The sequence below is a fragment of the Schistocerca serialis genome, chromosome 4, assembly GCF_023864345.2.
Source record: "Schistocerca serialis cubense isolate TAMUIC-IGC-003099 chromosome 4, iqSchSeri2.2, whole genome shotgun sequence".
In the NCBI taxonomy this organism is placed as follows: domain Eukaryota; kingdom Metazoa; phylum Arthropoda; class Insecta; order Orthoptera; family Acrididae; genus Schistocerca; species Schistocerca serialis.
In genome coordinates, this window is record NC_064641.1 from 755,354,029 (window position 1) to 755,379,684 (window position 25,656).

Sequence of the window (25,656 nt, forward strand, 5' to 3'; positions counted from 1 at the left end):
AAAATCTCATTTTTTTAAAATACACAATTTTTTTCTACATCAGTCTGTCTCTTTTTATTATTGACTGTCCCCTATATATTATACGTGAAAAGATAGAACCCAATTCAGTAAGATTAAATTAATCCTGTATTTGCTACATACCACAATGGCCATCTTCTGGGTTCAGCAAATCATGCCAGCACAACCATTTACCTTCCAGGACAGATTTCTTAACGAGGTCTCTCAAGTTCTGCTCTGAACTTAAGTGCCTGGTGTATGTGATCTGTCTCTTTTTCCTAAGGTTCAAAGAGTTGTAATACGTGTTACTGACATTAGGAAAACTCTTCGTTTTTAAAAAAACAGATGATGATCTTGCCATTCGCCAGTTTTCCGAGGGGATGGAAGCTCTTTTGTCTTCATAATCTTCATCGTAAAATGTACTTTTGCCACGTCTTTTATCTGATTCCCCTTCTTCATCCGCGTGGCTTGAGGACTGCGCGGAATCCATTATTGGCACTTGAACTCTTTACACTGCCAAACTGTTATAGTTATCCGATTTCCATCATTATGCTTCTTTGTTTTCCCCTCAACAATTCACATTCTGTCTGTATGATCTGTTAGTATCCCTCTACGAAAGTTCCTCCATTCGCTGAAACAAAAAATTAAAGACTGTTAATAATTCCGAAAGAACAAAAAAAAAATCAAAAGTTAGAATATGAAAAGAGGGTATACTCAGACACAAAGAAAACAGACTACTACCATTACTAATTTGTTTGAATGTAAAGAAAATTTCTGTCCAGTACCCTCAGAAAAAATACAGTAGAAGGAATTTTATTTGTATTTGTTGAATGCCTGTAAATGAATTTTATGCTAATAAATGGGTGTGGTTAATTAGCAACATGCGTCCTATTCAAATATAGCCGCTTATAAAAGCGTCTTGAGGACGAAGTTGTACCGGATGGTTATAATTAAAGTGGACCTACTAACAGAGGTCCAGTGTGGGCTGTATTTATCATATGGCAGCGAACTTGGAAGATATTCTGATGTGGTAATGCGGAGCCGATTTACGCGGGAAAGAAAATTAGTTCCAAAATTTCGCGCTGTGTATACAAGACACGCATATAAAAATGTTTCCGTATGTAATGGATTAGGAACAGGATGTGGGCGAAAAAGGTCAGACAAGTGAGAAAAATATAACGTAGATTTTATTATTATACACTGCATACACAATTTGTTCAGTATGAGCACCGGTAACATAGACGAGATGCTGTATCCGTAGTATGACCTGATCAACAGTTGCTCGCAGCAGATCCTTTGGAATCTGAGCAACGTGTTCCTGCACATTGGCCTTCAGATCAAGTAGAGACAGAATATGTCCCTGGTAAACGCGTTCTTTCACATATCAAATGGCTCTGAGCACTATGGGACTTAACTGCTGTGGTCATCAGTCCCCTAGAACTTAGAACTACTTAAACCTAACTAACCTAAGGACAACACACACATCTATGCCCGACGCAGGATTCGAACCTGCGACCGTAGCGGTCTCGCGGTTCCAGACTGTAGCGTCTAGAACCGCTCGGCCACTCCGGCCGGCCTTTCACATATCATCAGAGCCGAAAGTCATACGGATTCAGATCATATGATCTTGCAGGCAATGCACCTGGAGATAACACGTTCGTGGAATGTTAGATTAAGCAAATTTTTCACTGGGCGATAAACATTGCCCTATCTTGCATGAAAACAATGGTTTCCACATAGTTGCATTCTTTCAAAGCAGGAATCATAGGCTGTACAAGGAGGACTCACTAACGTGCAGACGTCACTGTACACCTAACAGGCCCTCTCATAAAGGAAGAAAGGACCAACAATAAAGGTGCTTGTTATTCCACACAACACAGTCACATACGGCGAATGTAATGGATCGTCGTGCACAACAGGCAGTTTAACGGTTTCCCAAATTCGGCAGTTCTGGTATTCGCAGGACCTTGTAGGGTACAATGTGCCTCGTCATTCTATAGAATATCGCCTGCCCATATGTCATCTACTTCGATCCGTGTCAGAAACCGTAGCGCAAATTCAGAATGTTGCTGCAGAAAATGAGGTTTCAGTCGCTGCACTGTCTGGATTTGTGTAAAACAGACCGCCAAACTTTCCATGGAATGGACAGTTCTGCCGACACTGCACGAGCACTAGCACTACCTGGGGCACGTTACAGCAACAGTATTTTCGTCAATAACTTTCACAAGGATAGGACACCTTCCTCTTCCAGGTGTAACACCACACTCATCCGTGTTTTCGAATTTCATTATCATCTTCTTTAAACGATTTAATGACGTCAGATCTCTCCTCAGACCTTTTAGTTGGTGATACTCTGTCAATGCTGCACTGTAATTGCTGCCATTCACATAACACACTTTCAATAAAAGCGCATGGTCTCTCTCCTCGACAGCTATACTGTTCCCTCACGCTATGGGTTGTCAAATGACAGTGTAGTGTCATACCGTCATACAAACAGCGACAGATTTGCACCTGGTGGCCACAATCGGAACTAATTTTTTTCCAGTGTAAATCGGTTCCGCATTAATTTATTAGCATATCTACCAAGTTTCGCAGCCATACGATAGTTACAGGACACACTGGACCTCTGTGAGGAGTAGTTGCTGTTGTCTTCAATCCTGAGACTGATTTGATGCAGCTCTCCATGCTGCTCTATCCTATGCAAGCTTCTTCATCTCCCAGTACTTACTGCAACCTACATCCTTCTGAATCTGCTTAGTGTTTTCATCTCTTGGTCTCCCTCTACGATTTTTACCCTCCACGCTGCCCTCCAATGCAAAATTTGTGATCCCTTGATGCCTCAGAACATGTCCTACCAACCGGTCCCTTCTTCTTGTCAAGTTGTGCCACAAACTCCTCTTCTCCCCAATTCTATTCAATACCTCCTCATTAGTTATGTGATCTACCTATCTAACCTTCAGCATTCTTCTGTAGCACCACATTTCGAAAGCTTCTATTCTCTTCTTGTCCAAACTATTTATCGTCCATGTTTCACTTCCATATATGGCTACACTCCATACAAATACTTTCAGAAACGACTTCCTGACACTTAAATCTGTACTCGATGTTAACAAATTTCTCTTCTTCAGAAACGCTTTCCTCGCCATTGCCAGTCTACATTTTATATCCTCCCTACTTCGACCATCGTCAGTTATTTTGCTCCCCAAATAGCAAAACTCCTTTACTACTTTAAGTGTCTCATTTCCTAATCTAATACCCTCAGCATCACCCAGTTTAATTCGACTACATTCCATTATCCTCGTTTTGCTTTTGTTGATGTTCATCTTATATCCTCCTTTCAAGACACTGTCCATTCCATTAAACTGCTCTTCCAGGTCCTTTGCTGTCTCTGACAGAATTACAATGTCATCGGCGAACCTCAAAGTTTTTATTTCTACTCCATGGATTTTAACACCTACTCCGATTTTTCTTTTGTTTCCTTCACTGCTTGCTCAATATACAGATTGAATAACATCGGGGAGAGGCTACAACCCTGTCTCACTCCCTTTCCAACCACTGCTACCCTTTCGTGCCCCTCGACTCTTATAACTGCCATCTGGTTTCTATACAAATTGTAAATAGCCTTTCACTCCCTGTATTTTACCCCTGCCACCTTTAGAATTTGAAAGCGAGTGTTCCAGTCAACATTGTCAAAAGCTTTCTGTAAGTCTACAAATGCTAGAAACGTAGGTTTGCCTTTTTTAAATCTTTCTTCTAAGATAAGTCGCAGGGTCAGTATTGCCTCACGTGTTCCAATATTTCTACGGAATCCAAACTGATCTTCCCCGAGGTCAGTTTCTACCAGTTTTTCCATTCGTCCGTAAAGAATTCGCGTTACTATTTTGCAGCTGTGACTTATTAAACCTATAGTTCGGTAATTTTCACATCTGTCAACACCTGCTTTCTTTGGCATTGGAATTATTATATTCTTCTTGAAGTCTGAGGGTATTTCGTCTGTCTCGTACATCTTGCTCACCAGATGGTATAGTTTTGTCAGGACTGGCTCTCCCAAGGCCGTCAGTAGTTCTAATGGAATGTTGTCTACTCCTGGGGCCTTGTTTCGACTCAGGTCTTTCAGTGCTCCGTCAAACACTTCACGCAGTATCGTATCTCCCATTTCATCTTCATCTACATCCATTTCCATAATATTGTCCTCAAGTACATCGCCCTTGTATAGACCCTCTATATACTCCTTCCACGTTTCTGCTTTCCCTTCTTTGATCAGAACTAGGTTTCCATCTGAGCTCTTGATATTCATACAAGTGATTCTCTTTTCTCCAAAGGTCTCTTTGATTTTTCCTGTAGGCAGTATCTATCTTACCCCTAGTGAGATAAGCCTCTACATCCTTACATTTGCCCTCTAGCCATCCCTGCTTAGCCATTTAGCACTTCCTGTGCATCTCATTTTTGAGACGTTTGTATTCCTTTTTGCCTGCTTCATTTACTGCGTTTTTATATTTTCTCCTTTCATCAGTTAAATTCAATATTTCTTCTGTTACCCAAGGATTTCTACTAGCCCTCGTCTTTTTACCTACTTGATCCTCTGCTGCCTTCACTACTTCATCCCTCAGGGGTACCCATTCTTCTACTGTATTTCTTTCCCCCATTCCTGTCAATTGTTCCCTTATGCTCTCCCTGAAACCCTGTAGAACCTATGGTTTAGTCACTTTATCCAGGTCCCATGTCTTCAATTTCCCACCTTTTTGCAGTTTCTTCAGTTTTAATCTACAGTTCATAACCAATAGATTGTGGTCAGAGTCCACATCTGCCCCTGGAAATGTCTTACAATTTAAAACCTGGTTCCTAAATCTCTGTCTTACATTATATAATCTATCTGATACCTTTTAGTATCTCCGGGATTCTTCCATGTATTCAACCTTCTTTTATGATTCTTGAACCAAGTGTTAGCTATGATTAAGTTACTTTCTGTGCAAAATTCTACCAGACAGCTTCCTCTTTCATTTCTCTCCCCCAATAGATATTCACCCACTAAGTTTCCTTCTCTCCCTTTCCCTACTCTCAAATTCCAGTCACCCATGACTATTAAATTTTCGTCTCCCTTCACTACTTTCTTTTATCTCATCACACATTTCATCAATTTCTTCATCATCTGCAGAGCTCGTTGGCATATAAACTTGTACTACTGTAGTAGGAATGGGCTTCGTTGTCTATCTTGGCCACAATAATGCGTTCACTATGCTGTTGGTAGTAGCTTACCCGCACTCCTATTTTTTATTCATTATTATACCTACTCCTGCATTACCCCTATTTGATTTTGTATTTATAACCCTGTGTTGATCTGACCTGTGTTGATCTGCCACCGAACTTCACTAATTCCCACTATATCTAACTTTAACCTATCCATTTCCCTTTTTAAATTTTCTAACCTACCTGCCCGATTAAGGGATCTGACATTCCACGCTCCGATCCGTAGAACGCCAGTTTTCTTTCTCCTGATAACGACGTCCTCCTGAGTAGTCCCCGCCTGCAGATCCGAATGGGGGACTATTTTACTTCCGGAATATTTTACCGAAGAGGACGTCATCATCATTTAACCATACAGTAAAGCTGCATGCCCTCGGGAAAATTACGGCTGTAGTTTCCCCTTGCTTTCAGCCGTTTTGGTTAGTGGTACAAGGTCAGATCAGTCAATCATCCAGACTGTTGCCCCTGCAACTACTGAAAAGGCTGCTGCCCCTCTTCAGGAGACACACGTTTGTCTGGCCTCTCAACAAATAACCCTCCATTGTGGTTGCACCTACGGTACGGCTATCTGTATCGCAGAGGGACGCAAGCCTCCCCACCAATGGCAAGGTCCATGGTTGATGGGGGGCTCTGTGAGTAGTTGCACTTTAATTACAACCACCTGGTGGCTGTCAAACATGAGAGAGAAAAAGTACATGACATCAGCAATTTTCGTTCTTTATTATACTACTTGTATCGACTGGACCAAAGTTACGCAAATGAAACATCAACAGTTTCAAAAATTATTGCCAAGAGATACATGCAGTATTTGCAGAAATGCATGGTACGAAAAGGAACTTTTTAAAAATATCGACATAAATTATTGCAAGGAGTGGATATGCTGTCCGTTTTAATCATCACCTCGAAATAATAAAATTACGTAATTAATTGTTTTCAGGTACACGTTTGCAGTCCTGGGACACAATGAAATCCCTATGCCACAGTACTGCTGCATACCACTACAAGAGTAGAAATAAGACGGTACAACGCAAGGTCTACATAGACTTGGCGCAGGTCATTGGTAAAGTGGAGTATATGTGATAATTCCATTTCGCCAGCACCCAGGATTTTGTTTTTTTACGTATCTATAGTATATGATGTTTAAAAGGACTTAGTCAAGATTTAGAGATTGCAGCAGTTGTCTCTCATCACCACTGACACTGATATCTACACCACTCATCTTTGCAGGGGTGCGAGAGTTAAACTGGGATTTTCATTTATAAAGAAGCATTTGAAAACGGAGTTCATCGTTTCTGTTTTTGCTTTGCTAGCCCGTATCTTCAATTTTTAGTCCCTGACTCGTCAAGACAGTCTGAACCCTAAGTTTGGTACTACTAATAGCCTTAAATATGAACAGAATTTCTTTAGATTTTGTTAGTGATCTTTCGAAAAACCTATCTTTTCAAACAGAAGTCGTATCGATACGGTATCAATTTTAAGAAAGCGATAACATGTCATGGATATCGCTAGCTTCCAAGACAGGGAACTGAGCTAGAACCAGATCGAATCTACGTGCAGGATTAACGAACGTAGGCTAAGTGTGAATTTATTCTTGTCTAGTACACCGGTCAGCGTAGATTTGGTTTTAAGGCTGTTTCCCACACTATTCTAGGAAAATTCTGGGCAGGTCCCGATATTCCACCTTAGAGAAATTCGATACATAAGCAGTTAAAATACAACACAGCACGAGGCTTACACGATTTGCAGACAGACGATGCACAAGACTTCCCTACCTTCCTTTACCTTGACATCTGTGTGACGTCACCAAAGGTTTCCTGTCACAAAGTTAAATTCTAAAATAAAATCTGCCAAGTCCTGGAAAAGCGGAACAAATACTAGACGAGACATACGTTTGGGAAAAGAAGTGTTCTTGAGTATCCGGAGTAGTGGTAAGGTTTTCTTGATGTTAAATATTGCGCATCTGAGAGAAACTTTGAAAGGGTACAGTACCGCCCGACATTGAAAATAGGTACAACATACTTCATTATTTTTGTCAGAACAACACATTTTTTTTTGTAAAAATAACTCAATTTCAATTAATACAGCGAAGCTGGATACCAGTGTGGGAAAGAATGACAATTTATTTATTTAATTTATCACATGTGCACTCCCACAAAATAAATCCCTACATCCAGTTTGGTGAGATCTGTGAAATGAATGCATGTATGGTCGTCTGCTAACCGCTGATAGTGAATGTGAATATATGATCATCTTTGAGACGATCCTTTGGCCACCTTTGGTGGGACCAAAGAGATGAAATTTACCTGAGCTTTGAGCGCCTGAAATGTGGCTGACCAATACGGTAGCAAGGTGCTCCCCCACTTCGGTTGAGGTGCGAGAGGACCTGAAGAACAGCCATGTTTCGGCACTCTGCCGCTGAATCTTGTGCTGTTAAGACCTGTCTTGGTTGTGCTCCGTAAAGACAAAAGAGTGGAGACATGGTATGCATGTGGAATATTTAAGAGTAGTTTGAAATAATAATTTCTCTATTTCAGGAACTTTTGTGGGGAGAATTAAATGTCAGGCAGGTAATATTAATGGGATCATAGTAATCTTCGGAAGTGACCAATGGTCACAATGAAACCACGTGTAGCAATAGGTTGAAATACTTCCATGTGCTTAAGTTAAGATGAATTACTAGCGTGTGTACTATAAGTTGAAATATTTAAGAAATAGCGTGTGCAGAACTTGAAATTAGAGGCGAGTACTTCCACGTGGTGAGTACTGTGTGAGTCTCAATCTGTGTATGAGACAAAGGATAAAGAGAAGTACTCGTCCATGGTATCAGTTGAGGACTCGTGTGTGTGATGAATATGTTCTTAATATTACTTTGTGAGATATGTTTCCGTGTGACGCTTGCTTCAAACTATAACACTCAGAGAGAAACAAGGTGAGTCAGCCGTATATCCAGCAACGCCACTTGGCTTGCATTGCACAGGAAGACGTGCATATATCTCCAGAGTTCATAGTAGGAAAGTAGAATTACAAAGTGGGGCAGTGTCGTGTGAAACTGGGATAAATACTAATTGAAGTGGGAAAGCTGAAAGTGATAGTGTTGTGACTATTTATTGTATTGTATTCCATGTTGTAGTGTGGTGTATGTCATGTAATTTGGGTATGTGTGGTTTTCATGGGAGAGTAGTAAGGTAGTTTCAAAAGAGTAGTGGGTTATGCTTGTTCCTTCTGTACCGCTCGGTCTAGAGGAAAGTTTCGTGATGATGATTGTGAGAGTCGAAGTGTGAGATATAATAAAAGATCCACCATCCTATCCAGAAAGTGCACTGTAGCGTTAAATAATTAAGAAACCATAAGGTAGCGAATCACCAATGTAAAGCCATGCCTACTGGGCGGAATTTCTCATGTGTTATTGTTGTAGGTTATAGAATTTGTGTGTTTAGGTTATAGAATTTAAAGGAGTAAATAAGATAGTGAAAAGAAAAAGATTGGTGGACTTTTCCTTCGAATTGTATGTTGTCATGATGTCCCGAATTTATAATGTGTGCGCCATTCATATTCAGTGCGGTGGCCACGTGTTGATAAAAGCCGTTAAATAAAAGAAAAAAGAAAATGTGGTATTGCCAGTGTGTAGTGAACAGTCAGAGTTCTGTAAATTACTGATAGTCAGATGCGCGTTTCCGTTGCGTATCATTCATACAGGAGGTTAATTTGTGACTTAATTGTGAGTACGAGAGTTCATGCTACTCGATAAATAAGAAGGAATCCACTCGCTTGGCAGACCACTCATCTCGCAGGCCTGACTGCTTGATGCCATAGTATGAGCAAGGCATGTGGGTGTCTCTCAACTTGCTATCTAGAATTCTTCAAGCTGTCTTCCATAACCTTTTAGGTTTTTCCTGACTATGTAAATTTTGTTTTTCTGCACATGTAGTGGCATTTTGGACCTTAATAGTAAACATATCACGCTTATTGCATGCATCTTTTCTCAGGCTTTTGAAATCAGCCAATCTGCTGAAGAGAACCAATCTATACGTTTTCTTTCTGCAAAAGCGTATGTGAGGACCTTATTTGTTCATCTTTGAATGGCAACCACATGCAAAATTAATTTGATTCTTCGGTGCAGAACATTAAATAGCAGTTCCATAGGCTCGACTCAAAAATCATAGTTATATGCATTGTATCCTTACTGTTGATGTACTATTAACATGACTGTCTGACGATAGATCTGTATAATAAACTTTATACAAGGTGCCCAAACAGTAAGGATCGAAATTGTACAGGAGACAGAGGTTCCTAATATTCCGAGGTAAATGAATGTTTTAAGCTATAGGAGGTACTTAAATTAGCAAATACTGTGAGATACACTCAGCTCGTTTATTTTTTATATTTATTACTGTTTAATCACTTGAGCATTTCACAATATCCCTCTGTCCCAGCTGCTGGTCGTCTTCACTAAAAGCCCAGTACACGATCAAACTCATTTGTCAAATTCGCACATTTCTATCTGCGGAATCACCTAAATAGCCCATACACGATCCATCAAGTTGAGAAAGACTTGACACTTCAATCATTTAACCTCACTTTTGAAGCAGACGCTGTTCGTGGATGCTGTACTTTGACGCTAGTGGTAATGGTTACAAGTATAGATAACGCAATTCTAAAATTAACACTGGCCCCGTGTTTAAAGGAGAAGAAGAAAATAAGAAATATACGCATTAAAACCTGTTAAATGAATTGTTGCACTCGGAACCTGGTGATGACAATAACTTTCTACGAATGGACAGTAAAACTTTTACTCAGCTGTTCAGTTACTTAGCCCTCACATTAAAAAAGAAGGCACACAAAGGCTATGTGAAAATTTATTTTCTTCTGCTTGGTCCTCTAATGACAATTCATTAAAATACTACATCGTGGAGACAAGTAGCTTAAACTGTGCATGGAGAAGTGGATAACTTCGATTTCTTTTGTTTTATTGCGCTCCCTCTAATATGTTGTGCGTAGAATACTGATTTTCTCCTTAGCCTCTTCCTGCGTAATGTGTGGTTGAGAAAGACTTGACACTTCTATCATTTTGTAATTACCAGTACTATTTTGTTTCTGTCCTTGATTGTAGTTTTCGTAGTTGTGGAATTTCACAATCACTGAGATAAATTGTATATAAAACTGTTTTTCACTAAGCGTGTGCGGCGAAATATCAGCAAAAACAACGTCCGCCATCTTTTCAAATTTCCTGTCAGTAAAAATTTCTCTCAAACACGTCAACACGTTCTGTGTTTGGCAAAAACACGACGAAATAGTAGGCAACCATATAAAAGTGTGAACTACTATTTGACTGTGTACGGTAGGGTTGCTATACCTAACTCTGAAATAGAGGTGTAGAACTGAAGTAAAAAAATTTATTAAATATAATTACTTTTTATTTAGAACGCAATTAGATGGAACTTGTTGCTGCAGAAGTAGTTGGTACACAAAATTTTTCGGATGATTTGACCTTTTTCTGGAAGTCTTTTTTTCGTTTTATATATTTATAAAACACCATGCAAGTCACCCTGTTGTTAAACTGGCACTGTAAGTTTGATTCTACATTCACTGGCAGCAGTCGATTTCTTCCATCAATCCACTGGGTCGACATAAGCGAAAATACTCTTTCCACAGTGGCGTTGTGTACGACAATAAAATGCAAATACTCGCATAATTTTAGCAGTTGGCATTTGCGTTCAGGATTTTCGGTTTAATTAGGAAAGTAATTCCACCTTGCTTCCACGGGGTATTTCGACTTCCATTCTTCCGAGTCACGCGTATTTCCAGAAAGCTCTTCAGATAAATACAGCATATTGCTGAAAACAACTGTCACTTGAAATCTTCTCACCATTTTTAGTCAAATAGTGTAACCCAATCTGGGGTTTCAAATAGCGTGATCCAACCAAATACCAGATTTTTATTAAAAGAAATAGCCCATTTCTCTAAGTAATAAATTGATATGGCATAGAAAGCCGTTGTCTCTTTCTCGATTTTCGAAACCAAATTAATTATTTCATGGTTAGGGTTCTCATTCTTTAATTTGTTGAAATTCATCTTGGTTTTCAGACCAATAAAATTGGCAATCTTCCTTTCACTCAGACGTCTTTGAGTATCGATTAATATATTTCTTATTTAAATTATCGAGTCTTTATTCTTCTCCATGCTTTTTATATTTTTTTCAAGCAGGGCCAGGTTTGACAGCAGAAACTTGAAGTAAATTTCACTGATCGGACTACTGAAAAAAATCTGAAATTATTTTAGGTGGCCTCTCTTCGGCGTCAAAAAATTGTTGTCATGGAATCCAAAGCTAAGAATTCTCTCAACTGCAGGCATTGATGGCAGCCACCTTGTTTTGGGGTGAGATAGAAGAGTCTGATGACTGACATCAACGTTTAAGCAGAGCTCTTTCAGCTTCTCTGTTCTTACCATGTATATTGAAAAATCATTAAATATTTTCATGACGATTATTTCCTTCCAAGGAGAGCTTCTGTAAAGTTTGGAAGGTAGGAGGCGAAGTACTGGCAGAAGTAAGGCTGTGAGGACGGGGCGTGAGTCGTGCTTGGGTAGCTCAGATGGTCATGCCGGCACGGTAACTCAGCGTGTTCGGTCAGAGGGTTAGCTGCCCTCTGTAATAAAAAAAACTGAGTTAATGGATCAAACAACGAACCGAAACGGGCGTCTTGCGACGTCCGCTCCCAGCAGATGAAACGAACGAAAACGAACAAAATGAGATTAAAAAAAAAAAATTAAGATGGTAGAGCACTTGCCCGCGAAAGGCAAAGTTCCAGAGTTCGAGTCTCGGTCCGGCACACAGTTTTAATCTGCCAGGAAGTTTCATATCAGCGCACACTCCGAGGCAGAGTGAAAATCTCATTAGCTTGAGTGTAGTTGTGATATGTTTTCAGTTTTGCGAAGTGAATGGTCCATTTCCATCCCTATCCTTGTATTCGGAGTTTCAGTGTTTGTCAGTGCACATGTTCTGCGCAGCACATCATGAAAATCGTTTGAGGGGTGATGCTCTATACATTTGTTGGCACAAATCCGCTTTGACTCGCATTTAAAAATAGCCGCGGTGATAAAAGATATCTTTTTATCGACGAAAATTTTCCCAGTGCCTTCTGAAAACTAAATTGCGCTGCTTTTTCCTTATCCAGAGAAACATGATTTATTATCTGACACGCCGTAAAAAAAAAGTCGACCAACGGTATGCATGAACAGACTGATTGCCTTATCTTTCACTATCACAATCTTGATTAATAAGGAGAGGCCCCCAGAAGTGGGATCGACTTTTTGAAACCATCAATACGGGGGTGGAGGTTATGGTCCCAGGTATCACACCCTGCTGCCATTCACCCTGTTGCGCCCTTAGCTTTCGTTTACGAATAATCGACGAAAAAAATTTCGCAATTTCGCGTGATGCTCTACAGCTCTAAAAACGCGTTATTATAAAAATTGGTTGCATAGCGTAACGGTTATAGTACAGGCCTCATATAAAAGAGGTTGTGGTTTCGAATTTCATCAGGTTTTTTTTTTATTTTAAAATCTTTCACGAAATGACTTTGATCATTATATTTATTCAGATCATTGGTTTAAATGGATTTTTTTTATTTTTCCTTTGTCACATCATTTTATTTACCGTATTAACTTTTTCAGTTGCTCTCATTCGTTCTTCCCATAATTCTTTTTCCACTTGGAATCTCTGTATATGTGACTTTAATTAGTTCCAAGTATTAACATCGATTTAATTTCTTCCATTCCACATTTTATATTTTCGTCCATGTAACTGCATTCATTATTTGTATTCCTCATTTTGCTTGAATTTCGTTTTACTTGTAATCTCTTCTTTCTTTTAAAACTTCGTCTCCTTTTTTTTGTCCGTAATGCAATAAGAATTTGTGTTTTAAATGTCTGTATAACGATTACCATGTAACAAAATCTATATCTTGTAACGAAAATTACATTTTTGACACCATTATACAGTCAATGTAAGTAGATTATTGCGTCTTTTGCTTTTTAACCAATAGATCGGCATTTGCAGTAATTGAAAGCAATTAAAAGGTTAATACGATGATTGAAACGATGTGATAAAGGAATAGAAATAAAAATGATACTGAAAGTCATTTCGATAAACATTTAAAAATCAGAAATTTCAAAGCACTTGATGATATTCGAACCCATAACCTCTTGGCATAAGAGGCTTGTGCTATAGCCATTACGCTACAGAAGCGGTCTGCATAACATTTCTTTTTTAAAGTCGTAGAAAATCAAGCGAAATTTTGAAATTTCTTCTCGTCAGTTACTTGCAAACGACGGCGCACCTTGGTGAATCGCTGCAGGGTGTGATACCCGGGACCTTAACCTACATCACCGTATACATGGTTTCAAAATATCGACCCCACCGCTGGAGATCTCTCCTAAGTCTACAAAAAAAAGTACAAAGATCGTTTTTCATTGCGTAATACGGGCGATGAGGAAAGAGTATTACTTAAGCAACATGGCGCAATTGTTATGGCGCTGGAGTAGGACTCGGAATGATCGCAGCTCGAATGTCTTTGACGCCATCCACATTTAGGTTTTCCGTCGTTTCCATAAATCACTTACGACGAATGCCGGGGCGGTTCCTCTGAAAAGGGCGTTTCTCATTTCCTTTTCTAGCCACGTTGTTATCTGACTCCAATAAGCTCTTCGGCGACGGGACGTTAAATCCGAATTTTTTTTAGAGTTAATTGAAACGAGAATGGAGTGACATTTGAGTATCGTCAGTAAGCATCGTGGACAACGTGGACATTACTCCCACTTGTCCGAAAGAACATTAAAAAACAGACCATTTCCTGTTTGAGTGTTTTGGGTGACATGTTGAAAGTCTTTCCAGAATGAATTTTCATTCAGCAGCAAAGTGTGTGTTGATATCAGACTTACAGGTAGATTAAAACTGTGTGCCGGACTGGTCTCGAATATGAGATTTCTGCTTTATGCGGGCAAGTGTGCTACCGACTGAGCAATCCATGCGCGATTCAGGACCTGCCCTCACAGCTATACTTCCGCGAGTAGCTCCTTCCCACCCGCCAAACTTCACTGAAGTTATCCCACAACCCTGCGGGACTTGCAATCTAGAAAGTGCAGGAATTGCCCAGCCACAGCTTAGTGGATAGTTTCCACAATTCACTTCTCTCTGCAGCAGATTCGAAAGATCCTGGTAGATTAAAGCTAGGTCCCGGGGGTAAGGGTGGGGGGGTGGGGGGGGGGGGTTTACTCGAGCCAGTTGTGTTGAAAGCCCAACAGAAAAACGGTCTTGAGTGTAATGAGTCAGAGTGCTTCGACATAACTGGCATTTATCATGCAGTAGCCATAATCTTTTGTTAAATTATTGTGTATGATAATTTCGGAACAGCATTACAACGAAATGAACACCCTTAGCTGCTTACAGGCATTGACATACGTCAACGGGCACAGATGAAAATGTGTGCCCCGACCGGGACTCGAACCCGGGATCTCCTGCTTACATGGCAGACGCTCTATCCATCTTTTTTTTGTTTTTTTGTTTTTTTTGTTAAATCTCATTTTGTTCGCTTCATCTGCTCGGTGCGGACGTCGTAAGACATCCGTTTAAGTTCGTTGTTGATCAGTTAACTCAGTTTTTTTTATTACAGAGGGTAGCTAACCCTCTGACCGAACACGCTGAGCTACCGAGCCGGCTATCCATCTGGGCCACCGAGGACACAGAGGATAGCACGACTGCAGGGATTTATTTCTGGCACGCCTCCTGCGAAACCCACATTCTCAACGTATTGTCCCGCACTACATTCGTTGTGCACCTGCCCATTATACTCATTACTCGCGGCGGGTTGCCGATTCCCGTAAGGGTACGGGCACTGTTTTTGCATTTGCACAGAAGAAGAACCCCCCCAGGGGGTCCACAACTCTTTTGTGGATACATGCGTAGTGAGCACAGGACCCCGAGCTAATGTGGCCCTCCTTCCTTACCGGGCTGCATACCTTCCTTTTCCGCATCCTTCCCTATGCCCCATTTTCACCACCCTCTCCTCACCTCTGGCTCTTTCCTTCCCTTTCTCCCCCACTGGGAGTATGGTTTGTGCCTACGTCCAGAGACAGACGCTCGTAAATGTAACGCATTCTTCGCCTTCTCTGCTTGTATGTCTTCATCCTTCCTTTGTCCTTCTCTTTATCTTACCTCTTCTCTTTACCCTTTTCTCCGCTGCGGCGTTTGAGACCTCTCTTCTTTCCTTTCCCTTTCTTTGTTTTTCTCTTTCTCTTTCTTCCTCCCTGTGCGTGTCTGAAGGCCGACCCACGCATTTTCGTGCGTAGCTGGTGACGGGGTAACGCGTAATTCCCCGCCCCGGGTAGACAGGTAGGACACGTACGTACCCCCTGGTAACGGCCAGGCCCAGGGAGGGTTGATTACCCGAGCTGATACCTTCCGAAAGTGCCAATTGGTCCCTCCGTCCGTTTGTTGGGAGATGTGACCTGAGGTGTGAACAATCACCTAAGGCGGGAGTGCCCTCAGAGAGGGCCCCCACAAGGGAGGAGCGCGCCATCGGAGACGCCGGTAATCATGGGGGATTCTTCCGCAATGGTTTCCTCATCTTCCACTATGTCTGCTCACTAGCGTAAGTTCACTGAGTCTCAGCCACAGACAGTTCTTCCATCGTTGCCACAGTTCCTTGTTGTTTCTCGGTCTGACGAAGGTCACGACTTCTCCACAGTCAACCCTTTCATTATTCAGAAAGGTGTCGACGCAATTGCAGGTCCTGTAAAGTCTTGTTCCAGATTACGGAATGGCACCTTGTTGTTAGAAACAGTCAGTGCCCTCCAGGCACAAAAATTGCAGCGTACTTCACTGCTCCACACCTTCCCTGTCCGGGTTGAAGAGCACCGCACTTTAAATTCCTCACGTGGAGTCGTTTATACACGCTCCCTCGACAGATTGTCTGACGAAGAAATTCAGCACTACCTGTCTGACCAGGGTGTAATGGCTGTTCATAAAGTTATGAAAAGGGTTGACATGAACATCATTCCAACCCGCACTGTCTTCTTGACATTTGATAAAGTTCAACTCCCATCGAAAATCAAAGCAGGCTATGAGATAATTTCTGTTCGCCCTTACGTCCCAAACCCTACGCGTTGCTATCGGTGTCAGCGGTTCAATCACACCAGCCAGTCCTGTTCCAATCCGGCCAAATGTGTTACGTGTGGCAAGGATGCCTATGAGGGTGCTTGTCCACCTCCATCCCCTCGTTGCATCAACTGTATGGGTGACCACGCTGCTTCCTCTCGAGATTGCCCCATTTTTAAAGACGAAAAGCTCATTCAGGAAATCAGAGTGAAGGAAAAGGTGTCGACCTTTGCTGCTCGAAAATTATTCGCCAGTCGACAGCCCACCGTGCCTCAGACAGGAAAATACAGCACTGTCCTTGCTTCTCCTTGCCAACAAAGGAGGTGGCCACGCAGACTTGTGACCTCACCTTTAGTGCCACGGTCGTCACATCGGCCAGCGCAAAGATCGCCCGTTCAACCTCACCACTTTCGCCTACCCACTCTATGGCTCACTCTTCATCGGGTTCTGCTAAATCTCGAGCCCAAAAGTCAGACACCAAGACTTCGAAAAAAGGGCATACTCGTGAGGATTTTTTACGTACCCCAACTTCACAACCATCGGTTCCCCCTTCATCTAAACATCATGTTTCCAAGAAGGCTAATAAGAAACCCAGTTCATCTCCTTCTCCGCCAAGGCGTGTCTCATCTACAGCACCACCTGGCGGAAATCGCCCTCGGCCGTCTTCTGTGTCGCCGAGGCGCACTGCTGGTTGCCGATCAACCGACCGATCGCTGGTGGCAGGAGCTGCTAATGAACAACCTATGGATCAGGATCTTCTGCCTTTGGCTGAATGCCACTCCATGCTGTCGGTCGCAAGCTCTGAGCACTCGTTGAGTTGACTGCAACCTTGGCCACATTCCTCCATTTTCTGTCCACCCTATGTCCATTATCCACTGGAATATCCGCGGCATTCGAGCCAATCGGAATGAATTGTCGATCCTCTTACGATCCTACTCGCCAGTCATCTTCTGTCTTCAGGAAAAAAAGCTGCGTCCCCATGACCGCTTTGCTCTCCCCTATTTTCAGTCTGTCCGATTTGATCTCCCCTCTGTTGTAGGCACTCCATCCCATGGAGGACTCACGATTCTTCTCCATGATACTCTCCATTATCACCCAATCCCCTTAAACACTTCCTTCCAAGCTGTCGCTGTCCGTCTTTCCCTTTCTGGATATAAGTTTTCTCTTTGTACTGTATACATGCCATCGTCCACACCAATGGCACGAGCTGATCTCCTTCATCTTCTTGGTCAGCTTCCACCCCCCTATTTGCTGGTTGGGGACTTCAATGCCCACCACCCGCTTTGGGGATCTCCACATCCTTGTCCACATGGCTATTGCTAGACGTCTTCCACCAAGCGGATCTAGTTTGCCTCAACACTGGGGTCCCTACATTTTTGTCTGCGTCCACGACAGCTTTCTCTCATTTGGACCTTTCGGTCGGTGCTGTTCCGCTAGCTCGGCGCTTCGAATAGTTCGCCCTTGATGATACACACTCGAATGACCACTTTCCATGTGTCCTTAGACTGCAGCCTCAACTGCCATCTATGCGCCCGCGACGCTGGAAGTTTTCCCAAGCCGATTGGACACTTTTTTCGTCTCTAGCGACATTCGATGACCGTCACTTTCCTAGCGTCGACGATGAGGTCACACATATTACGGACGTTATTCTTACAGTTGCGGAACGTTCAATACCACGCACCTCTGAATTGCCCCGGCGCCCCCCAGTTCCTTGGTGGAACCAGGCATGCCGTGACGCAATACGTGAGCGGCGACGTGCTCTTCGCGTTTTCCGCCACCATCCTACTTTGGCCAACTGTATCCGCTATAAGCAGTTCCGTGCGCGATGCCGTCGCGTCATCCGCGATAGCAAGAAGTCAAGCTGGAAATTCTTTATTAGCTCATTTAACACCTTCACTCCCTCCTCGGAAGTTTGGAGTCGGATTCGACGGTTATCAGGTGCGCCTAGTTTCTCCCCGGTCTCTGGGCTCACTGTCGCGCGTGATACGTTAGTGGACCCCGTCGCAATTTCTAACTCATTGGGTCAACACTTTGCTGGGATTTCGAACTCTTCGAATTACCCGCCAGCGTTTCTCCTGAAGAAACGTGCAGCGGAAGTGCAACCTCCGGCTTTCTTCTCTCAAAATCGCGAAAGCTATAATACTGTTTTCTCCATGCGGGAACTCCAACATGCACTCTCTTCTTCTCGCTCCTCCGCCCCAGGACCGGATGGTATCCACATTTAAATGTTGCTGCATTTATCAATCCATAGTCTGCGTTACCTCCTTCGCCTTTATAATCGAATTCGGACCGACAGTACTTTTCCCAGACGATGGCGGGAAGCTATCGTCGTTCCTGTTCCGAAACCTGGAAAGGACAAACATCTCCCCTCTAGCTATCGCCCCATTTCTCTCACGAGTAGTGTATGTAAGGTTTTGGAGCGTATGGTGAATTGCCGTTTAGTTTGGTGGCTGGAGTCCCGCAGTCTTTTAACACCTGCCCAATGCGGTTTCCGAAAGCATCGTTCTGCAGTTGACCATCTTGTTGCTCTCTTTACTTATATCATGAAAAATTTTCTCCGGAAACGCCAAACAGTAGCAGTATTTTTTGATTTAGAGAGAGCATACGATACCTGTTGGAGGACAGGCATCCTCCGCACACTGTTCTCTTGGGGCTTTCGAGGTCGGCTGCCCCTTTTTCTTCGCGAATTTATGGCAGAGCGCACATTTAGAGTGCGGGTGAACACTACTCTCTCCCGTACTTTCTCCCAAGAAAACGGGGTACCCCAGGGCTCCGTGCTAAGTGTTGTACTGTTTGCCATTGCCATAAATCCAATTATCGATTGTGTCCTTCCCGATGTCTCGGGCTCCCTCTTTGTGGACGATTTTGCGATCTACTACCGCTCTCAACGGACCAGCCTTCTTGAACGACGTCTTCAAGGATGTCTCGATCGCCTCCACTCTTGGAGCATCGAAACCGGCTTCCGTTTTTCTCCCAGTAAGACCGTTTGTGTTAATTTTTGGCGACGTCAGGAGTTTCTTCCACCCTCTTTACATCTTGGACCTGTCAACCTTCCGTTTTCGGACGTCGCTAAATTCTTGGGTCTTATGTTTGACAGAAAACTGTGCTGGTCCTCCCACGTTTCCTGTCTTTCGGCTCGCTGTCTGCGATCCCTCAACACCCTCCGTGTCCTGAATGGTACCTCCTGGGGAGCGGACCGAGTGGTCCTTCTCCGCCTCTATCGCGCCTTAGTGCGCTCGAAATTGCACTATGGAAGCATAGTCTACTCCTCTGCTCGTCCGTCTATTCTTTGGCGTCTCGACTCTATCCACCACTGTGGATTACGTTTAGTGTCTGGAGCTTTTTACACCAGCCCTGTGGAAAGCCTTTATGCTGAGACTGCTGAACCTCAGCTATCCAATCGGCGAGCAGTCCTTCTGAGTCGTTATGCTAGCCATCTGTCTTCCATGCCTGCTAATCCAGCCCATGACATTTTTTTCGACGCCTCCTTGGATGTAGGGTATGCAGGCCGCCCTTCCTCCCTACTACCACCGGGAGTCCGCTTCCGTCAACTGCTCCATTCTCTTTCCTTCCGCTTTCCTAAAACCTTCTTGACAACTTGGGGTACAGCACCGCCTTGGCTCCGTCCCCAGATCTGCCTGCTCCGTGACCTTTGTCAGTTTCCCAAGGATGGTACCCCTTCACTTGTTTATCGTCGGGCATTTGCTGCTCTATGTGCACAAATGAAGGAAGCCACATCTATTTACACTGATGGCTCGAAATCATCGTTAGGTGTAGGGAGTGCCTATATTGTTGGCGACACCCCAAATCGATTTTGGCTTCCCGACCTGTGTTCGGTTTATACTGCGGAGCTTTACGCTGTTCTCCAGACTGTCCAATACATCCGCCGCCATCAGCGGATACAGTGTGTTACCTGTTCAGATTCTCTCAGCTCTCTCCTCAGTCTCCAAGCTCTCTACCCTGTCCACCCTCTGGTCCACCGGATTCAGGACTGTCTGCGCTTGCTCCACCTGCGGGGCGTCTCGGTGGCGTTCCTCTGGCTCCCAGGACGCGTTGGTATCTGTGGAAATGAGGCGGCCGATATAGCGGCCAAGGCTGCAGTCTCTCTTCTTCGGCCAGCTATTCGATCGATTCCCTTCGCTGATCTACGGAGCGTTTTATGTCGTCATGTTGTTCTTTTATGGCACGCACATTGGTCGACACTTCCCCATAATAAATTGCGGGACGTGAAAGCTCTTCCCTGTGCTTGGACCTCTTCCTCCCGAACGCGTCGTCGGGAGGAGGTAATTTTAAATAGACTCCGGATAGGGTACTGTCTTTTTAGCCATCGACATCTTTTAAGCGGCGATCCTCCCCCACTCTGTCCCCACTGCTCTCAGCTGTGGACGGTAAGACACCTTTTAATTGAGTGCCCCTATTCTACTCCGTTACGCGCCCGTCTACAGCTGTCGCCAGATATATCGTCCATTTTAGCAGATGACACGCGCTCGGCCGATCGCGTTCTCGAGTTTATTAGTGCCAGTGAGATGACGTCAGTCATTTGAAGCCTTTTTTTGGGGACAACCAACCCCTTTCTGTAGTGAATTTTTAAGCCTTCCTTCTGCTTTTAGTTTCTCCAATTTTTTGAGTTTCGTTCCCATTGCTGCTGGTTTCCATTTTCGTTTTTTACTGTTTCCTAAGTCACGGACCGGGCACTAATGACCATAGCAGTTTTGCGCCCTAACACTACACTACAACACCCAGTCATCTCGAGGCAGGAAAAATCCCTGAACCCGCCGCGAATGGAACCCAGGACCCCGTGCGTGGGAAGCGAGAACGCTACCGCAAGACCACGAGCTGCGGACAATTATACTTAGTGATTTAGTTTTATTAACGTAGGTATTGGAACATCAGAACAACACATCGACATACAGAGAAGATACCTTGTAAGTAGGCTGTTTATGTTTTCTTATTGGTAACGCCATGTAGCGCTCTGTATGAAAATCACTGGCTGTGCTGTGTGCAGTCTGTGGCTAGTTTGCATTGTTGTCTGACATTGTAGTGTTGAAATGAAATGTCGTGTGGCTAAGGCCCCCCGTCGGGTAGACCGTTCGCCTGGTGCAGGTCTTTCGATTTGACGCCACTTCGGCGACCTGCGCGTCGATGGAGATGAAATGATGATGATTAGGACAACACAACACCCAGTCCCTGAGCGGAGAAAATCTCCGACCCAGCCGGGAGTCGAATCCGGGACCTTAGGAATGACATTCCGTCACGCTGACCACTCAGCTACCGGGGTCGGAAATTGTTGTGTTGTGCAGATGGATATTAACAGCGCGTAGCGCTGGGCAGTTGGAGGTGAGCCGCCAGCAGTGGTGGAAGTGGGGAGAGAAATGGCAGAGTTTTGAAATTTGTAAGACTGGATGTCAATTATGACTATTAAGGTAAATACATTGTTTGTTCTCTATTAAAATCTTTCATTTGCTAACTATGCCTATCAGTAGTTAGTGCCTTCCGTAGTTTGAATCTTTTATTTAGCTGGCAGTAGTGGCGCTTGCTGTATTGCAGTAGTTCGAGTAACGAAGATTTTTGTGAGGTAAGTGATTTGTGAAAGGTATAGGTTAGTTTTAGTCAGGGCCATTCTTTTGTAGGGATTTGTGAAAGTCAGATTGCGTTGCGCTAAAAATATTGTGTGTCATTTTAAGCACAGTCACGTATAATTTTTCAAAGGGGACGTTTCATATGTCGACCCTTAGCCGAGGATACCTCACTGGAATCTTCTGATTTTTTTTCTTGTAGTTTGTGTAATTAGTGTAGCTATTGTTTATTGCTAGCGCGTAATTGTAGAGAGAATCTCCTTTGTAGTTGCTTTTTGTTGTGGCATGCATGAAGATTTGCACCAAGTATTTCGCAGCTGCGCTTGCAATTAACTAGATATTATTTTCAGTGCTATGTTAATGTGTTCTCTTATTTTTGCTCTTCAAATTGTGTTTTTCTGTGTTATCGTGTGAAATATTGTGACAATAATGGCGTGTGTAAAACGTAATACTAGGCTCCAAAGTAAACTGAGAAATGACAGTGAAGACGAAAGCAGTGTGTTAGCGCCACCATGTACTGAATTAACTAATATTCAAAGTAGTAATTTGGTAACTGTACATAGGGAAATGGAGCGGGCGTCAAATAATGGTGTAGACAGTGAAACAGGTAGTGAACAGGGAAGCATTATCGATCGATCGGTCGGCAACAGCTCGCCTCAGGAATCTGGAATGACAGAACACAATATTGCAAATACTGTACTCAGGTTTTGGGTTCTCACCGTTTTCTCAAATGAGTCAAGACACATTTTCCGCTTGTCAAAATGTGAATGTTGCCGGTGCAAATTCACTGCCGAAAAGCACTGAGGAACGTGTTTCAGACACCAGTTCATTGTTATTGCAATTAATGCAACAAATGGGACAAAAGCTTCAAAAGTTAGACACAATGGAACAAAATCTTCAAAAGTTAGACACAACGGAACAACACCAGAGACAAACACAGCAACAGTTAGGCGCAATGGAACAAAATCTTCACACCACGCTTCAACAAACACGTGAAGATTTAACTACTGAGTTACATAAAATAGAATCGAAATGTCAAAAAGTCTGTAATGACGTAAAAACACAAATTTGTGAGCATTTCCAACCTATTTTTTCGCGTCATGAAAATGTATTACAGAATCACGAAGCAGCCATAAAAGAACTGCAAACTATTGTTCATGAAAATCATGAGACCTTGCAAGCTAAAATGGACTCAGTTGCATCTACTGATTCGGTTGCGCAACTTGCAAAAACTCAGGAAAACTTTAACGACACAGTAGAAAGACACATGGAGGAAATTAGTTCATTATCAGAGAAAGTAGTTGAACTTTCGGATCAGCTAAATAATTTATCTACGAAGGTAGATGATAATCTGAATGACACAAAACCAGTAGTCTTTAATGACACAGAAGAGTGTGAACAAATTAGGAAATTCAAAGAAAATCAGAATCAAATTAATACTCAACACCAAAGAGAAATCCGTGAAGTACAAGATCAGCTGACACAAGTAATACAAAAATTACATATTTCAGAGGACACTCGCGCTCCAACAAGGGAAGAGGGACTTACAAATACGGAACAACCACAAAATAATAACACAGGGCATTTCGGAAATTATGAAAGAAATTGGCAAGGTGCACCGAATTTTGAGATGGAACCGCCGACACGTCGTAACAATGACTGATATGCTACTCGCCGACACGATGATTTTGACTATAAGCTGTTCATTACTACACGTAAATTCAAAATATTTAAGAATTCTGGCAACGACATTCATCCACGAGCATGGCTTCATCAATTATCTCATTGTTTTCCTCCCAACTGGTCATTGTAGCACAGATTAGAATTTATGTGTGGCTACTTAGAGAATGAACCAGCTGTAAGAATGCGATCGGTCATTCACGATTATCACAGTGAAGGAGAATTTTATCATGCCTTCCTCTCAGCATATTGGTCTCAAGCTACACAAGACCGAGTAAAACATAGCATCATAATGATGAAACATTTCGAACAATCTGAATTTTCCAGTTTTGTGAAATATTTTGAAGACATGTTGCACAAGAATCAGTACCTGTCAATCCCCTACAGCCCCTCAAAACTCATCCGCATTTGCTTAGTCAAATTACCTGAGCATTTACGACATATTATTTTGGCAGGGCGTTGCAAAGACAACATTGAAACTTTTCAGGGACTCTTACAAGAATTAGAAATTGACACTGACAATCGCGGAACCCGAAAACATGAACACAACAATTACAGGTCACATCCGTCACAATTCCGTGATGACAGAAATAATAAATGGACACGACAAGGCTATTCTCACAACACAAATCGTGACCAAAACAGACACCACCCTTATCACAACCGTTGGCAGAATAATAGTTACAGAGAAAGATCGCATTTCCGTAGTAATGAATATGACACAGATAACCATAGAAACAGACAATATGGGTACCAAAACAATTATTATCAAGGGAGACAGAATAACCTCAGACGCAACGGTCCACTGCGCAGTTACGATTCCAGGAGAAATTCTCCACCACATGACAGACAGAGAAGAAACTATGTAAACTACCGACATAACGACAGACCTGAATTTCATCAGAACTGGCGGGATTCAAACAGAGCAGGGCACTCTCGACAAGTTCAATTTGTAGAAGTTAGGTCTACTAATCCTAACAACAATGTGCGCCAACAAAGAGACAGACAATGGTTCGCACCGCAGGCAGCCACGTGCGCCGGCTGGCTCAGAAAAAAATCACATGGACGTTAACTTTGAGAAAGATTCCAGTATTCTTTACCGACGTATACCGCATGACAATTGCTTTCAAGTTGAAACTCTGAGCACTATGAAGAGTAAAGGATTGCACCACATTTCACATGTAAAACCGTTTATTGAGAGATAATCTGCTTTTTAACTTAGTCTTTGCCATAAAACTTTTCACTTCACATTACTAGTACTCTTTGTCACACTGAGAAACTGTTAACATGTAACAACGTTTTGAAGTTAAATAGCCAGTCTAGAACCTAGGGAACATTTTTAAACAGAAATTACAAATGCATTGTTATAGTGAACAGACGACACAGTGTTGTTATTTGTACATTCTTGCTTGTTAGTTGCACGATTACGTAACAACTATAAGGCTTACATACTTAGAACACATACTGGTACTGCTAATGAGATTTTAATGCAACATTTTGGTTTACTTGAAAATACATTCTGGATTTAAAGTACTTTCAGTGAGATACCAGATGACACAGTGGTTAGTTTATGTGACAGCTACACGATTTTATCACGACGCTACTAATGAGTGACAATTTACAATGTTGCTTTTGCAGTGTTTCTGTTTTATATCTGCACAGTTTTTCTGTATTATTCTGGAAAGTAAAACATGTTTTAGTAGTAACTTTTGTGGTATAGCTACAATGAGACTGCCTTTTCCGTAGCACAACAATACGTTACAGCACAGTACTTTCTTCATCACGGCAATAAGCGTAATAACTAAGATATCTATACGCAAAGCATTTCACTTTTGTTTATCATGAAGTAAGTACATTGGCTTCTGCAGAACTTAGCTTTCGGAGGATAATAACTACGACACTTCCACGGAGATTATCTTACAGCAAGACGCACATTTAGCGCTACAGGACACGTATTTGAGTGATTAATTTTGTACTTAAATCATATATTTTTAAAGATATTTGAAG

At 42.6% G+C, this 25,656-nt stretch overlaps 1 protein-coding gene across 1 annotated transcript in view; it reads right to left on the reverse strand.

The window, feature by feature from the left end:
- LOC126473298 (uncharacterized) overlaps window positions 1–25,656 on the reverse strand; it is a 220,765-nt gene that overhangs the window by 125,031 nt on the left and 70,078 nt on the right. The window contains exon 2 of the mRNA XM_050100268.1: window positions 142–628. Within this exon, the coding sequence (XP_049956225.1) occupies window positions 142–487 (346 nt within the window). The 5' untranslated portion in view covers window positions 488–628. The remainder of the gene's footprint in view (window positions 1–141; window positions 629–25,656) is intronic.